Raw genomic sequence first — 19,265 nt, 5'->3', positions numbered from 1 at the left:
ACCTCCATCCTACACCCTCATCTATACACATCACTGTCACTGCACCTCCATCCTATACCCTCATCTATACACATCACTGTCACTGCACCTCCATCCTACACCATCATCTATACACATCACTGTCACTGCACCTCCATCCTACACCCTCATCTATACACATCACTGTCACTGCACCTCCATCCTACACCCTCCTCTATACACATCACTGTCACTGCACCTCCATCCTACACCCTCATCTATACACATCACTGTCACTGCACCTCCATCCTACACCCTCATCTATACACATCACTGTCACTGCACCTCCATCCTACACCCTCATCTATACACATCACTGTCACTGCACCTCCATCCTACACCCTCATCTATACACATCACTGTCACTGCACCTCCGTCCTACACCCTCATCTATACACATCACTGTCACTGCACCTCCGTCCTACACCCTCATCTATACACATCACTGTCACTGCACCTCCATCCTACACCCTCATCTATACACATCACTGTCACTGCACCTCCATCCTACACCCTCATCTATACACATCACTGTCACTGCACCTCCATCCTACACCCTCATCTATACACATCACTGTCACTGCACCTCCATCCTACACCCTCATCTATACACATCACTGTCACTGTACCTCCATCCTACACCCTCATCTATACACATCACTGTCACTGCACCTCCGTCCTACACCCTCATCTATACACATCCCTGTCACTGCACCTCCATCCTACACCCTCATCTATACACATCACTGTCACTGCACCTCCATCCTACACCCTCATCTATACACATCACTGTCACTGCACCTCCATCCTACACCCTCCTCTATACACATCACTGTCACTGCACCTCCATCCTACACCCTCATCTATACACATCACTGTCACTGCACCTCCATCCTACACCCTCATCTATACACATCACTGTCACTGCACCTCCATCCTACACCCTCATCTATACACATCACTGTCACTGCACCTCCATCCTACACCCTCATCTATACACATCACTGTCACTGCACCTCCGTCCTACACCCTCATCTATACACATCACTGTCACTGCACCTCCGTCCTACACCCTCATCTATACACATCACTGTCACTGCACCTCCATCCTACACCCTCATCTATACACATCACTGTCACTGCACCTCCATCCTACACCCTCATCTATACACATCACTGTCACTGCACCTCCATCCTACACCCTCATCTATACACATCACTGTCACTGCACCTCCATCCTACACCCTCCTCTATACACATCACTGTCACTGCACCTCCATCCTACACCCTCATCTATACACATCACTGTCACTGCACCTCCATCCTACACCCTCATCTATACACATCACTGTCACTGCACCTCCATCCTACACCCTCATCTATACACATCACTGTCACTGCACCTCCATCCTACACCCTCATCTATACACATCACTGTCACTGCACCTCCATCCTACACCCTCATCTATACACATCACTGTCACTGCACCTCCGTCCTACACCCTCATCTATACACATCACTGTCACTGCACCTCCATCCTACACCCTCATCTATACACATCACTGTCACTGCACCTCCATCCTACACCCTCATCTGTACACATCACTGTCACTGCACCTCCATCCTACACCCTCATCTATACACAACCCTGTCACTGCACCTCCATCCTACACCATCATCTATACACATTACTGTCACTGCACCTCCATCCTACACCCTCATCTATACACATCACTGTCACTGCACCTCTATCATACACCTCATCTATACACATCACTGTCACTGCACCTCCATCCTACACCCTCATGTATACACATCACTGTCACTGCACCTCCATCCTACACCCTCATGTATACACATCACTGTCACTGCACCTCCATCCTACACCCTCATCTATACACATCACTGTCACTGTACCTCCATCATACACCATCATCTATACACATTACTGTCACTGCACCTCCATCCTACACCCTCATCTATACACATCACTGTCACTGCACCTCCATCCTACACCCTCATCTATACACATCACTGTCACTGCACCGTCATCCTACACCATCATCTATACACATCACTGTCACTGTACCTCCATCCCACACCCTCATCTATACACATCACTGTCACTGCACCTCCATCCTACACCCTCATCTGTACACATTACTGTCACTGCACCTCCATCCTACACCCTCATCTATACACATCACTGTCACTGCACCTCCATCCTACACCCTCATCTGTACACATCACTGTCACTGCGCCTCCATTCTACACCCTCCTCTATACACAATACTGTCACTGCACCTCCATCCTACACCCTCATCTATACACATCACTGTCACTGCACCTCCATCCTACACCCTCATCTACACACATCACTGTCACTGTTCCTCCATCCTACACCCTCATCTATACACATCACTGTCACTGCACCTCCATCCTACACCCTCATCTATACACATCACTATCACTGTACCTCCATCCTACACCCTCATCTATACACATCACTGTCACTGCACCTCCATCCTACACCCTCAGCTATACACATTACTATCACTGCACCTCCATCCTACACCCTCATCTATACACATCACTGTCACTGCACCTCCATCCTACACCTCATCTATACACATCACTGTCACTGCACCTCCATCCTACACCCTCATCTATACACATCACTGTCACTGCACCTCCATCCTACACCCTCAGCTATACACATTACTGTCACTGCACCTCCATCCTACACCCTCATCTATACACATCACTGTCACTGTACCTCCATCATACACCCTCATCTATACACATCACTGTCACTGCACCTCCATCCTACACCCTCATCTATACACATCACTGTCACTGCACCTCCATCCTACACCTCATCTATACACATCACTGTCACTGCACCTCCATCCTACACCCTCATCTATACACATCACTGTCACTGCACCTCCATCCTACACCCTCATCTATACACATCACTGTCACTGCACCTCCATCCTACACCTCATCTATACACATCACTGTCACTGCACCTCCATCCTACACCCTCAGCTATACACATTACTATCACTGCACCTCCATCCTACACCCTCATCTATACACATCACTGTCACTGCACCTCCATCCTACACCCTCATCTATACACATCACTGTCACTGCACCTCCATCCTACACCCTCATCTATACACATCACTGTCACTGCACCTCCATCCTACACCCTCATACATACACTGTCACAGTGGCTTTTTATATACATCATACACTGTTACCATTGGAATTGTTTTTCTCTATATACATTATATACTCACACTGTATATGCACGCATTATATTTTCACAATTACTGTTTTTTACACTCACATCCTTATACTTTTTCCATACCCGCAATAAGTACACACTGGACCTTATTCATGTCCATTCGCTGGCCCGTGTGCGTTCGAACGATGCCAATGTTCACAGGGTGCATGCACCCATCCTTGCAGGTGGAGGGTGAGGGGGGGGGGGGTGCACTGGGATTGCCAGTTAGCATATGGGAACACCCAGCATTCCTTAAGTGTTACCATGAACCGTGGCGTACATGCTGGGGCGGGCACCTGACATCACCAGATGTCAACTTCCTGCCCACTTCACCCGCAGCATCCACGCTCAGAGCAACCTTCCACATGTGCGCACCTTTCACATCTTTCAATGGTCAGCGACCATCGTAGGATGTTGGAGGATCCCAGTGGCATGCGAATGGATGTTTATGTGAATTACCTATTTGCATGCTATGCGATGGGACACAACATGTGAAGGGACACAAGATGCGAGTGGACCATTAGCAAGGCCGAGTTTGTTGGACTCGCAAAGCTGTGAATTTGCAGCCTTGAAAATCAACCAGAACAACCCACATTGCTATTAGACTTCCATTATTACTATCCAACTTTCCAAAACAGCAAGACAATACGGGGGAAATTCACCAAAATGAATTCGTAGAAAAAAGGTGTATTCGTAGGCAGAAATACAACTATTTTTTACACATTTGTATTTTTACACATTTGTATTTTTACACATTTGTATTTTCGGGATTTACAATCCCGAAAATACAACAATTCGTATTCCTAAAGATGGAACATTCATATTTGTATTTATAAATACGAATGTCCTACACCATCGATAGAATACGACAGAAATCACCATTCAAAAGAATGGTGGTTCCTGATGTACTAAGCAGCTGTACTGATAATACGGCTGCTTAGTGGTGTAAAACACCCACGCAAATACGACAGGAAAATACACCTTGCTTTCCCTGTCGAATTTGCTTTCAGTGTAAAAAAATAGAAAAATTAAATAAATAAAAAAAAAAAACGGCGTGGGGTCCCCCCCACAGCCGTAACCAGCACCAGGCTGAAGGAGCCGGGGCCGGTAATTAAAAATCAGGGAACCCGACAAATAGGGGTTCCCCGATTTTTATCAACCAGCCCCAGGCTCCAGGTCCGTGGCTGGTTCCCAAAATACGGGGGACAAAATGACATGGGGTCCCCCGTATTTTAAGAACCAGCCACAGGCCAAACCAGCCAGCAGGGTAATGTCACAGCCGGGGGACACTTATGATATAAGGTCCCGCGGTCAAAACATTAACCCCCTGACCGGTCAGCCTGGCCAGGGGCCCTGGGGGAGTGGGGACCCCCCCAATGAAGGGGTCCCCCCCCCTCCAAGACTTACCTGACCAGGCTGAAGCCTGGTGCTGTCCCCGGTGACCCTGGGCTGTGGTCACCGGGCTGATTAAAGTGTAAAAAAAAGAATAAACTATTGTCTAATACTGGGGAACTATGAGTCCCAGCAAGTCTCCCCCGCAAGCTGGGACTTGGAGAACCACAAGTCCCAGCCTGCGGGGCATTAAAGGGCCAATCAGGAGCAGCTAGGCCGCAAGGCGGCCAATAGCGGCATTCGGGGGCGGAGCCGCACAATGTACACACAGTACCGTGCGGCTCAGCTGTTCGCCTGGTTCGGCTTCTCGGTTTGTTTTTTTGCCAAGACCCCCTTGGACTACGTCGCCCTGGGACAGGTGAGTATGGTTTCCTTCCACAGCTTCCTCCATGGTTTTCGTCGGACCCGGACGGCAACAGCGACAGCGACGGTCGACATGGAGCCAGAAGACGACACAGGACCAGAAGACCAGGACATCAGGACCAAGGCTACCTACGGGCTGAAGATAGGTAAGTATCAGTATGTGTGGGCTTTGCTTTGGATGTATTAAAGTTTTATTTTAAGTGTGTGTCAGTGTGTTTTATTTTACTATTTTTAATACTGTGGAACTACAAGTGCCAGCGGGCCCTTTAATGCCCCGCTGGCTGGGACTTGTGGTTCTCCAAGTCCCAGCTTGCGGGGGAGGCTTGCTGGGACTCATAGTTCCCCAGTATTAGACAATAGTTTATTCTTTTTTTTACACTTTATTCAGCCCGGTGACCACAGCCCAGGGTCACCGGGGACAGCACCAGGCTTCAGCCTGGTCAGGTAAGTCTTGGAGGGGGGGGACCCCTTCATTGGGGGGGTCCCCACTCCCCCAGGGCCCCTGGCCAGGCTGACCGGTCAGGGGGTTAATGTCTTTGGCCACGGGACCTTATATCATAAGTGTCCCCCGGCTGTGACATTACCCTACTGGCTGGTTTGGCCTGTGGCTGGTTCTTAAAATACGGGGAACCCCTAGTCATTTTGTCCCCCGTATTTTGGGAACCAGCCCCGGACCTGGAGCCTGGGGCTGGTTGTTAAAAATCGGGGAACCCCTATTTGTCGGGTTCCCTGATTTTTAATTACCGGCCCGGCTCTTTCAGCCTGGTGCTGGTTACAGCTGTGGGGGGGACCCCACGCTGTTTTTTTTTTTCTATTTATTTTTTTTTCTATTTTTTTTTTTATACACTGCAGCCTGCACGGATCTGACTGGTCCGTGCAGACTGCTGGAAAAATTCGTATTAGCGGCCGTATATATGGCCAGCTAATACGAATGAATACGACATCGGAGGGTTACAAAGCAGTCATATATGACTGCTTTGTAAATCCCCCTCCAGAACACGACTTTGCATACGACTTAAACAGTCGTATGCAGTCGTAGGGAAAATACTAATACGAAAAACTAGGTTTTTCATATTGGTAAATTTCCCCCTACATCACTAATTTCAGGCAGTAATTGTAACCCCAACTTACATAGTGGATTGATCCTTCCTAACTCTCCATCCATAACCCCAGAAACACTTATCCGGCTTTTACAGAAGCTAAAATAGCACTTACCAAGACCATTTCTAAATGCATTTTTTGGGGTTTTAAACTCAGAGGACAGAAAACTATTCATGGGTGCACCCTATTTGTCTACCCTCATGGTTCTCGCAATGGTTTATACGGAGTTATCAGCAAAATAAAAAAGGGGTAATAAAGGAGCAAGTTTACACCAAGCCACATCATGATGTAATGGGGTGCCGGGCGGGGTCCCAACCATCGGGATCCAGATATTTATTTACCCGACATCGGGATCCTGACTGTTAAAACACTGAGAGACGGGTTCCCGACGGCGTCCGGCTATTCTCCCTTGTGGGGGTCTACGACCCCCATAGAGGGAGAATAGAATAGGTGTCGAGCGTAGCGAGCCACCGTGCCCACAGCATGGCAAGCGCAAGGGGCTTTGTTGCGCTCGCCATGCTGTCTGAGTCTGGCCAGTCGGGATCCCGACTGTCGGAGTCCTATACCACACCCGATGTAATGTACAGGATGTTGTTTACATGCATGGAAACTACTGTACAAGTTGATTTTATTTTTACATTGTCATATCACATAAATCTTTTCCCTGCAGAGCAAAGTGGTATTGCCAAGATACTGTACCAACCCTGTGTAAGCCCCGGCTGCATTGGCGTAACATAGTAAACTTGACATTGATCTCGTCTACAGGGAATGACAACAAATAAAATGATCAGTTTCTCTTCTGTAACCTGGATTATGACCATGTTTATCCTTCTTCAGTTGATTTGTTCAATGGATCAGAGATGCCGCCTGGATGTCCCGGCACTAGAGGGGCAGATAGACCCTGGAGATATCATGATAGGAGTTCTGATCCCTATATTTATGGATGCAATTTACCAAAAATATTCCTTCAAAGAGAGACCGCCCAGAATCCTCTGCGCACCGTGAGTAACCTCTGACCTGGTATAACTGCTGCAGTTACTGTTGCGGATGTGTAAAGGAAATAATATACATGCCCATTCCTTTCATCTTCTGTTAACCTGTAAGCGGCACTTGCCGTGCCCAGGAAAGGAGTGAGGCCATGGGAGTAGGGGTACAGCCTCAAATAGAGGGGGTGCCATGACACCAGGTTTTGTCCTTTGAGGGGTGTGCTGCAGTTGCGTGATGTCACATGATGGTGGCCCAGTGACTGGCTTTGCAGCTGGGCTGCGCAGACAGGGGGCTACCCTTAACCTGCCAGTGAGTGGGCTCTCCCAGCAATCAGTGAGGGTGCCCAATTACAAAGACACAAAATTGGGCCTAATACAAATGGAAACAGAATATCTGACATAAAAGCGGGTGGAAATCTGGGATCCGGTGGTCATTAGTCAGTATGGTTCAGAATAAAGACAAAGACCGACCCATCCCATAGAAAAACAAAGGTGTTAGATTTTAGGAAGGAACTCAGGAGAGGTGGGAAACATTTAAAAATTTAATAAAAAAGGCAGCAGAACTGTGTATCAAAGTGGATACGGTCATTTGGTCTACAGCATGATGGTCGACGGTCATTATGTTGACACCATTAGGTCGACATGGGAAAATGTTGACATGGAAAATGTCGACATAGGAAAAGGTCGACATGGTTCTAGGTCGAAAGGTCATTAGTTCGACAGGTCGTTAGTTCGACAGGTCATTAGTTCGACAATTCCTAGGTCGACAGTCAAAAGGTCGACATGGGGTTTTTCACAGTTTTTTGAGCCGACATATGCCGACAGGTGGTATTTCATGCCCTACCATCCACTAGGGTGTGGTGGGAGAATAAAATAGTGTGCCGAGCGCAGCGAGGCACCGTGCCCGACGCATTGCGAGCAAAGCGAGGGGCTGCGGTTCACCTCCAACTGTGTCCATGTCGACTGTGTTGACATTCAGGTTAAAAAATGGACTACATTGAATGTTGAACGATGTTAATGTTCGTATTTTAAAGTGGCTCACCATTGGATCGGCTACTAGCGCTAGGGCTGTTGAATCTGACCAGATGTTGGACCTGAAAGGGTTAAGAGGGTAATCAGATGTGCAAAGGTACAAGCTGAGGAGAAAATGGCCCAGTCAGTGGGGAACGAAGGCAAGATTAGTGTTAGGTATATAAGTGAAAGGTGAAAAACAAAAGGCAGAATAATAAGACTACAGACAGAGGGGGAAATGTACCAATGGGTACGATCACATGTATTCAAACTCAGTTGATGTGATGATTTACAACGTAAATTACCGGTGAGATCATTTTGCTAACATTGACATTTATATATATTTTGCTGGTTTTACGGCATGTAAATCGAACCGAATTTCGTTTAATGATTGAATACACCATTGAAAGAATACAAATGGATTTCTCCATACACTTCAAATGAAAAACCAAATTTACTATGAGTTTGTATTGTGAAATACATATGTATTTAGGCAGTAAACCAGCGAAATTCATAAAAAAAAATATGAATTAAAAATACACCTTTACTTTGAGGTGAAACACGTGTTCAACATTTACACATGACAAACTATGCACATATCCGTCCAGTAATCAGGAGAAATCACCATAAGTTTGATTTAATATAGTGGTATGGGTAAACACACAAATTTGCTTTTAACAAATGTACTGTAGGGCCTGTTTCTGGTTGGTTCATACCATGCACCAGAGAGACAGCCCGCTGAATACCTCCCCCCCCCCGCAACCGTTTCCCCTTGCAACCATGTGAGGGGATATGTAACGAATACACATCCCCTCGCATGCCAACCATCTAATGATTCCTCATGCGTTTGCTAATAAAAGCCAGTCTCCAATGACTTTTATTGGTTGGAGCTAGGATGAAGACAGGTCATCGGGCCACGCGATGGGAATGCTGGGTGTTTTCATGAGGATGCCCATAAAACGCTTCGTGTTCCTATGGCCCAGTGCCACCACCAGCACCGCCCCCGGCACCGCCCCTGTCCCTCCCCACAGCTAATGGCCTGCTGAATGTGTAACTCGCTGCCGCCATCGGAGTTGGCCCGTGAGCAGAATTGCGCATGCGCCAACTCTGACCATTGGGGCAGGGGCCGAATTGGGATCACTCTGTGTGATCCAGAATCGGCCTTTTAATGTGACCAATAATTTACAAAATACTTGGATGTTTTCTTGTATAACAAATATGGGGTATTATTAAAAAAAAACATCCTACTTTAAATAATGTAATCCACATTTTTATAACATGCCAACAAAATACTTTTGTTTATAAAAGTGCACATAATAAATGTCACTAATTGGTAACGATTTCATTTTGCTAATTTAGAATGAAAACCATACAAAATGCATACACGAATATTTAGCATCAACAATGTAGACAAAAGGTAAACAGGAAAGAAAAACCCATAGAAATGATAGTCACCTTATGTGACATTAACATTTGGGGGCACTTTTTGTAGTTGGCCTTCTCCTTCTTCTGCCTCTGGCTGTGGAGGAACCTGTTCGGGTGTCTTGTGACCCTCTTGGCCTTACGGATCGACACACTGAAGGCAGTACAGGGACTACTGGGAGTAGTCGAGCCAGAGGTTTCTGATGCCGAAGAGCCTTGATTTTGTAGCAACTGAGTGAGAGTGTTGGTCATCTCTTGTGTAGATTGGCCTTGGTTCTCTATCAGCCTGATGATGGTGGCTTGCAGTTGGATGCAGGCTACCATTAGTGCTCTCGATGTAGAGAATTCATAGAACACACCTCCCCCACAAGGTGACTTGTTTACCTATAGATTTGGTGGTTTTGCAGGCAAGTCACTGCATATTAACCGACTTTTGGTTAAGTGCAGCTCGGCTGGCTGCATGGTGTAAGCCCCCCCCAAAATAAAAAAAAAAACAACCCTGGGAACTGTTTTTTTTGGTCCATTGCTTCCGGGCTGAATCTTAGGGTTGGTGACGGCTAATGCGATGAAGTGGCTGGAGGGGGGCGTTACTGCAGAGAGGTGGAGGGTATATGTTTCCTCCTCATCCTCAATGGCCTGGAATTGGCCAATGTTTTCAGCCACTGTGCAATAGAGAAAAGAACATTAGTTGCTGTTTTATTCAAATCACAAAATTGAACACATTATATTTTTAGGAGTATTAATCTTAACACTACTGTGGTTTGCAATAGCCAGCATGTTAGAAACATCTGTTCTAATGCAATATTGGATATGGGCACTTAAAGGAATCTGGTTTTTAGTTAAAAAATAATAATACTTAAAATGCACTACAGACACCCTTGTTAAATAAACCTTATCAAAATTGTCAATTTTTTTTTTATAGTGAAGATGAAAAAGTTGACCATTATTTTTGGTTTTGATACAATATCACGATACAAACATTGTAAGATATCCATTTATTAATATAGCTTTGCAGACATTACAACTTATTCTGCCCTTAGTACTGTCTGCATTGGTTTTGTCCCCCAACAAAGGTGGATCTTGAAGCCCAAGGAGGTAGGTTTGCCATAGACGAGCCTCTCACTGACAATTACCAGCTTATTGGACCTTTCTACAGCTGATGATTTACCAATCCGAGACCAGAATTACCATTATCCATCTTTAGGATCCTCTGCGCAAACCTACCTTCTTGGCCTTCAAGATCCCCCTCCGATGCAAACTCTCCACTCCAGTAAACTCCTTGCCCACAACAAGCACTCAGCAAGTGAGAATCTACAAATAGTGAGTGTCTTAGATATCCAGCTTCTCACAATAATATGAAGGGTGTCAGGGCGTGCCACCCTTTTTCGCCGGGGTGTTATATATATATATATATATATATATATATATATATATATATATATATATATATATATATATAGGTGCTGCAGGTGGCACACAAAACCGCCTTGTGTCTACTTTTTTCTGAGTGCCGCCGCCTCCAGTATCCCTCTATATATATATATATATGCTGTGAGAAGTCACTGCCATGTTTGGGAAATTGTACCTAATCATAAATGAGAAAACAACATGCAAAAAATACAGCCATATTCACGGACGGACGTATTTTAGTCCTACAAAAGAGGTACTGCAACAACAATACGAATACGCATGGAAAAAATACGAAACCATATCAATGTTTTCAACATCAGAAGTCACAAAGGACACCACTTTGGGAGTTTAGTAAATTTGGATTGGGATACGAAAAAATTTGAATGAATCTGCCCGATGTCATTCGTTTGCAAATACGAATAGCTTGAATTCGTATTCTTACTAAATTTCTCCCAGAGGGAGACAATATAATAGCACATCACTACTGAAAGAGAGAAGGGGTCACAGTAAATTTGCAGTGATAGTCATAAAAATTAAATAAGTATATTTACAGAAGAAGAAGGTCCTAACAGAATTCTGAAAACTAAAGTGAATAAATCAATGTGGCCAGATGGGATACATACAATCATCCTAAAAGAGCTTCAACGGGTGCTGATAGCACCATTAACAGAATTATTTAACCAGTCACTAGATACAGGAGATATTCCAATTCCAGAATACTGAAATTCCACTTCCAGGGGATGAATGTTGTACCACTGCACAAAAGTGGAAGCAAGGAAGACACACGCAACTACCAACCAGTGATCTTAAAAGAAAAGGTTGCAGATTATCTCAAATTCAGCATTTTACATGAACCCAAACAGCATGGATTTACTCAGGGGAGATAATGTCAAACAATCTTTATTGACTTTTTTTGACTGGGTGACTAAAGTAATAGATGAAGGAGAGCTGTAGATAAGTACAAGTAAGGCTTTTGGCACTGTCCGCATTGCAAAAATGTTGAATTATATACTAATAGATGGTTGAATGGATAAGAACTCTCTTTGAAATTGTCTGCAATCTGTGTGTGCTTTTAAATAATCAGGAGCATACTGTTGCACAAGGTATCTCCTGGTGTCTCCTTGGTGGTGGAAGGCTGACATATGTTATTGTAATTATAATTTGCACAACTCCAATGTCTTGACCACCCCACTTGGAAGGAGTCCTGAGCTCAGGTGTGATTGTGAAGCTGTAGTCCACAGATTCTAGTGAAACATTTGAAAGCTCTTCTTGGTATAGTGTCTATAAATATTTTTGGTACTCTTTACCTAGAACGGCGCCCATCGCGGGCATCACATGTACATCACATGCCGTTATAATGGCATGCGATGCGACACATGCGATGCCCGCGATTTTACATAGAAATGCATGTTAAAATGTAAATCGCGTCGGTCGCATCGCATGCGACCAAAAAATCGCATGCGATGCGACCGATGCGATTACCGCGATTTTACATAGGTAACAATGTTAAATGGCCCAATTGACCCGATTTTACATAGGGAACAATGTTAAATGGGCCACAGACCCCAAATAGTCACCTTGAAGTGTGAAATGGCCCCCCAATTGTTAACGCCACCCCACGTTCAACGTCAACCCGAAGCGTGGCGAGCACAGCGAGCCCGTGAGGGGCGGCGGTACGCATCCTCCGACCTTTTCATACCCCCACTATCCACGTCGGCGTGGAGTCGAGAACAGAAAGTGTGGCGAGCGCAGCGAGCCCCGCGAGGGGACGCGGATACCTTCACAGGTGTCCGCGTCCCCTCGCGGGGCTCGCTGCGCTCGCCACGCTTCGGGCTCGGTGGCTCGCTGCGCACATACACTTTCTATTCTCAACTCCATGCCGACGTGGATAGTGGGGGTATGAAAAGGTCGGAGGACGCGTACCGCCGCCCCTCGCGGGCTCGCAGCGCTCGCCACGCTTCGGGTTGACGTTGATCGTGGGGTTCGTAACAATTGGGGGGCCATTTCACACTTCAGGGTGGCTATTTGGGGTCTGTGGCCCATTTAACATTGTTCCCTATGTAAAATCGCGGTAATCGCGTCGGTGACATCGCATTCGATTTTTTGGTCGCATGCGATGCGACCGACGTGATTTTTTACCTTGCGATGCCTAAGATCAAAATCGTGGGTGCCATTCTAGGTAAAGAGTACCATATTTTTTTTACGTTGCATTGTTCAGTTTATGTAACTGTATTTTGTACCCTACAGTACCTTGTATTTATTTCTCTCCTAAAGATTTAGGATGGACACTTACCAACAACTTCTAGCCATAAAGTTTACCATACAAGAGATTAACAGGAACCCCAACATTCTCAGCAACCTGACGTTAGGGCTACAGTTGTATAAGACGTGTAATGTGGCGCACTATGAGGTACAAGGAGCCTTACACTTGTTATCTGAGTCCGGGGCCGCCATCCCCAACTACCGGTGTCGTGAACGATCAGCCTTCAGTGCGGTTATAGGATCTACCTTTTCTGCAAACTCAATGATGGTGGCCAATATTTTAGGAGTCTTCAGATACCCTCAGGTAAGAATATATAATAATTTTGTGCCCTTTATTAGCATATTTTTATATATACATTTTTTATTTAACAAAGAATGTCAAACTGCCATTTTTATTTTACTTTTAATAGCAAAGACCACAGTGTGCATGCTTAGGGGGGTATTCAATCTGTAGCTATATTTCCGACATATCGTCACACACCTATTTAATGCTGCCGTTAATCACAGCATTAAAGGGTCTGTTTTGTCGGAAACGGACGCAGATTGTCAATTTCACAGCCGTTTTCTGACAATCTCCGTCCGTTTCCAACAATTTGCCAAATTTTCCGGCAGTCGGTGCATTAAATACCGACTGTTGATGTACTGTGGGATCGCGCGCCCCTTTGCAAACGGAGCCTGCCGCCGGTCACTGCCGCCTCCCCTGCCGGTCCCCCTCGCTTCACCGACCCCCCCTGAACTGGGCAGCATCTCCCTGAAGCGGGGACAGGCAGGGAGACGCTGCCCAGCCGCCGTGACACTGGAACTCACGTGCGTGTGAGACGCACGTGCGTCCCAGTCTCTATTGACGGCGCTCGCCAGTGCAAGGGATCTGGCGAGCACCGGCCAAGGATGATGCCCGCTCCATCTGTACTATACTTGGTAAAGTGCTGGGAAATGGTGCTGATGATTCAATGTAAATGTATCTACTGTATCTCTCATTCATTTTCCCCAAAAATGTAACAGTGTAATTTGAGCTAGGTGATATGAGGGAGATTGCTAGACTAATGAGAGAGATAGGGAGATTGCTGCTATATCAGGGAGTCTCCTGCATAATGCAGGGGGGAGGTAACTATGATATAACAGTTTAATGTGGGCTAGGTGACATGAGGGAGATTGCTAGACTAATGAGGAAGAGAGGGAGATTGCTGCTATGTCAGGGAGTCTCCTGCAGAATGCAAGAAGGGAGGTAATTATGATGTAACAGTGTAATGTGGGTTAGGTGACATGAGGGAGATTGCTAGACTAATGAGGGAGAGAGGGAGATTGCTGCTATATCAGGGAGTCTCCTACATAATGCAGGAGGGGAGGTAACTATGATATAACAGTTTAATGTGGGCTAGGTGACATGAGGGAGATTGCTAGACTAATGAGGAAGAGAGGGAGATTGCTGCTATGTCAGGGAGTCTCCTGCAGAATGCAAGAAGGGAGGTAATTATGATGTAACAGTGTAATGTGGGTTAGGTGACATGAGGGAGATTGCTAGACTAATGAGGGAGAGAGGGAGATTGCTGCTATATCAGGGAGTCTCCTACATAATGCAGGAGGGGAGGTAACTATGATATAACAGTTTAATGTGGGCTAGGTGACATGAGGGAGATTGCTAGACTAATGAGGAAGAGAGGGAAAAGCTGCAATGTCAGGGAGTTTCCTGCAGAATGCAAGAAGGGAGGTAACTATGATGTAACAGTGTAATGTGGGTTAGGTGACATGAGGGAGATTGCTAGACTAATGAGGGAGAGAGGGAGATTGCTGCTATGTCAGGGAGTCTCCTGCAGAATGCAGAAGGGGAGGTAACTGTGATCCTATTGGCTTTATTTGCTGCTGCTTGGCATTGAGCACTGCTCCCAAGTGTATAATCAATTTGCACTCCTAGGTTCTTTTCCATTTCTGATGCTCCTACCTCTACCCCATTAAGATTGTAGCTAGCACTCTATGTCTCCTAAGATGCATAGTCTTACATTTGTCAACATTGAATTGGATTTTCCACTTATCTGCCCCCTCGTCCAGTTTGTTTAAATCCCTCTGGAGCATGGATACATCTTGTCCTGTTTTAATCACTTTGCTTAACAACTTGAGTGGTGAGTTTTTGAGGAGCAGGAAAACCTACCAGGGTAGGATTTTTCTGGCCCTGAAATACTGCCAGCTTCTCTTTTGCAGCAGCCCCTGCTCTCCTGGGGCTGCTGCTGGCATCAGCTGATCAGGGAGGTTCAAGGTGGCTCAGATGGGGGGGGGGGGGGTTAGTGGGGGGTGGGCATGTGTTCGGGTGCCAGCTCTTGCAGACATTTTCTGTGCATACCACCGATGTGGTTAATATTTCTTCCTCTCTGTCATTGATAAATATTTTAAATAGAAGTGGCCCTAAATCCAAAACCTGGGGTACACCCCTTAGTACTGCTATCCAATTTGTAAATCCACCATTTTTAGCCACTCTCTGTTCGCTGTCAAGTAGCCAGTTTTTAACCCATAAACAAGTTCCTTCCCCTAGTCCCTAAACCTTCCTCACACAATGTTGTCCTTAGATAATTATTGAAATACTTTTATCTCTGGATCTTTCAACATCTTTGTTGCTATAAAAATGATCATTTATTGGTTCTTTTCCAGATCAGTGCATTATCAACTATATCTCTTCTAAGTAATAGAATCAATTATCCCTCATTTGTCAGGACAATTCCCAGCGATAAGAAACTATCTAAGGGACTGGCTAAGCTTATTCTGCACTTTGGTTGGACCTGGGTCGGTCTGGTGGCTGTGGACAGCGATTATGGCCTACAGGGAATTCAGCCAATCAGGGAAGAGATAATGAAAGCTGGAGCATGTGTGGCCTTTACGGAATACATCCGTTTATCTCAACCAGACCGCAATGCCCCCCACATAGTCAAGGTCATCAAAGAGTCATCGGTTAGAGTTGTAATTGTCTTCTCCAGCGATGTTCTTTTGGTTACTATGATGACTGAAATGTTGAAACAGAACATCACAGGGAAGATTTTTGTCTCCAATACTGGTTGGTCCATGACTAATTTGTTCTCATCTTCAAGCTTTTCTCACATTTTAGCAGGGAGCATTGGTTTTGTTACCAACAATAGAGTGATCCCGGGATTCAGTGACTACCTTGCCAAGGTCCGTCCCTCTTCAGCAGAGTCCTGGGTGAACTTATACTGGGAGAAAGTTTTCAACTGTAAGTTTCTGTATGAGAAAAACACAACCGGTCCTTCAGACCCTGCGGTGAAAAAGTGCACGGGGGCCGAGAGTATAGAGAGCATCAAGAACAGTTTCAGCTACACCAGCAGCTTTCGGTTTCTTCATGTGTTCTACGCTGCTGTCCATGTTGTGGCCAAAGCTCTGGAGGACCTGAAGAACTGCAAATCAAGAGGAGCAATTGTTAACGTGAGCTGTGAAGACATTTTGAACTTTAAACCATGGCAGGTATGTAAATGTAGGTTTGTTATTAAAGTACTATAGTAATGACCCCTTACAATATTGTGGTAAGCTGTTAATCTGCCCAAAATTTTAATGTAATTTTATGTGGCATTGACTGAGATATGACACATTCTTTGTAGTGATCCTCAACTGGGTTACTGCTAATGAAGGCTTAAATGTTCCATAAATGCATGACTAGTTTTTAGTGTTGGTGTAAAAGCCCTTATCCCCCATTGAAGTCTATGGGTAGGATCTGTCAGTTTACACAAACCACAAGGTTAATTGTGGGCAACCACAAGATTGGTAATGCTCCCAGTCTATACTGGCCGCACATTGCTCCTTATTTCCATTGACATATAGACTCTAATATAGACTCTGTTATAGCATCTTAAGTTCAGTGGTAGTGCCAGATGCTGTCCGAACTTAGACATTTTTATACAGGGGAGGTTTTCAAAAGTATCCCTCTCTGGAAGCAAGGACTCTTTCCCATACTGTAGGTAAGGACCTGACCCAGGACAGGGATCAGCACTATCTGTAGATGGTGAAGTTTCCATCTGTCAAACTCTAAATATGTAGTATTTTTGGAAGTCGTAGAAACATAGAATTTGACGGCAGATAAGAATCACTTGGCCCATCTAGTCTGCCCCTTTTTAAACATCAGAAAAAGCTATAAACCAAGCGCAGGAAAACAAATAGGGCTAGTGATTGTCCTTGCTGCTGTCCTAGAAGGGATACTCAGCCCTTCTTAAACTCAAAAAGCAAAAATATACACAAATAGACAGCGCAGACTGGACACTCAATCACCCAAGAAATTAAAATTTTAAATTTGTTTATTTTGTATAAATCTCTTAGAAATATAGACAAATTTTATAAAAGAGGTCACCGGCCGGTGGGGTTCATACAATACATAGCATTTTACATAAAATAACAAAAATATAATGATAAAAATAAATAAACATTGGAGCAGCTTTCAATAATGCGTAATTCCAGCTTGGTTAAGCATATATATGGTTAATTGCTTTTTCTAGCAGGGTTAGAGTGAAATCAAGCTTTTTGTCAGAAGGCTGTTAGTTGACAAATTATGCTGTGCTGCCTGCACAGAACTTGCTTTCAGCAGTTTGTTAGAAGATTAGTCAGTCAGCCATACTATTTAGAGTTAGTGACAATTTGGCACATATAAGCAGAAAGAAAGCAAATGGGTATACTTAAGCTCTGCGGCTTGTGTGATGCTGTATAATTGTAATCCACTTTGGGGAGTATTTGCTGGCTCTGCCTTGAGTGTGTTCCCAGCTGATTTGGTGGAATTCTTTTCAGCTTTATCCAGAACGCTCCGGCTTCCAGGTCCCCCACAGCAGTGCCTTTCGTGCCTCTCGTGTGAACAAACAGGGGCTGATGACACGTTTCCCCGCCTCTCCTTAGTCAGCGGCTTCCTCAGATGAGCAGTGGGGCCTGTGTGGGCGCCAGCACCTGCTTGACGCACTGACATGCTGCTGCCTGCCGCTGTCCACTGACTGAGCACTGGAGGCGAGTCAGCCACATCACGGGTGCAGCCATGGCAGAGATGACAAATCCCCCCACTGATTTAATATACTGTACACAGAGCCAGCTATTGGTTACTGTGTACAGGATGGGCGGGTGGATGGGCGTGCTAGGGTGGCCTGGGATGCGTCGGAGTCAAGGGAAGCAGCAGTGTATGCTGGTCTCTCTTCCTCTCTTCTGCTTCAGCTTCACCGTCATGTGTGTGACGTCATCACATCACACGCTGGGGAAACACGCTGGAGAGGAGCTGGGAAGCGCCACAAACTTTTTGGCAGGGGGGGACCAAAATTTATAGTTACGCCACTGCTCTACCACCTCTGATGGGAGGCTATTCCACTTATCCACTACTCTTTCTGTGAAGTAATTCTTCCTCAGATTTCCCCTGAATCTTCCTCCCCCTAGTGTCAGGGCATGTCCTCGTGTTCTGCTGCTCCTCTTCCTGTGAAGAATGTCTCCCACCTGTACCTTCCTCCCCCCAGTGTCAGTGCATGTCCTCGTGTTCTGCTGCTCCTCTTCCTGTGAAGAATGTCTCCCACCTGTACCTTCCTCCCTCTAGTGTCAGTGCATGTCCTCGTGTTCTGCTGCTCCTCTTCCTGTGAAGAATGTCTCCCACCTGTACCTTCCTCCCTCTAGTGTCAGTGCATGTCCTCGTGTTCTGCTGCTCCTCTTCCTGTGACTATTGTCTCCCTCCTGTACCTTCCTCCCCCTAGTGTCAGTGCATGTCCTCGTGTTCTGTTGCTCCTCTTCCTGTGAAGAATGTCTCCCACCTGTACCTTCCTCCCTCTAGTGTCAGTGCATGTCCTCGTGTTCTGCTGCTCCTCTTACTGTGACTAATGTCTCCCACCTGTACCTTCCTCCCCCCAGTGTCAGTGCATGTCCTCGTGTTCTGCTGCTCCTCTTCCTGTGAGGAATGTCTCCCATCTGTACCTTCCTCCCTCTAGTGTAAGTGCATGTCCTCGTGTTCTGCTGCTCCTCTTCCTGTGACTAATGTCTCCCACCTGTACCTTCC

The 19,265-nt window shown here is 45.7% G+C and overlaps 1 protein-coding gene across 1 annotated transcript in view; it reads left to right on the top strand.

The window, feature by feature from the left end:
- The window catches only part of LOC146073365 (vomeronasal type-2 receptor 26-like), a 56,482-nt gene that overhangs the window by 20,942 nt on the left and 16,275 nt on the right, over window positions 1-19,265 (top strand). The window contains exons 3-5 of the mRNA XM_083180543.1: window positions 7,008-7,171; window positions 13,274-13,565; window positions 15,902-16,288. Coding sequence (XP_083036669.1) covers window positions 7,008-7,171; window positions 13,274-13,565; window positions 15,902-16,288 — 843 coding nt within the window. The remainder of the gene's footprint in view (window positions 1-7,007; window positions 7,172-13,273; window positions 13,566-15,901; window positions 16,289-19,265) is intronic.

This window comes from Crinia signifera, chromosome 4 (genome assembly GCF_055691185.1).
Source record: "Crinia signifera chromosome 4, ASM5569118v1, whole genome shotgun sequence".
In the NCBI taxonomy this organism is placed as follows: Eukaryota; Metazoa; Chordata; class Amphibia; order Anura; family Myobatrachidae; genus Crinia; species Crinia signifera.
Note: the sequence above shows the minus strand (reverse complement) of the source record. Positions and strands in the feature narration are given on the sequence as shown.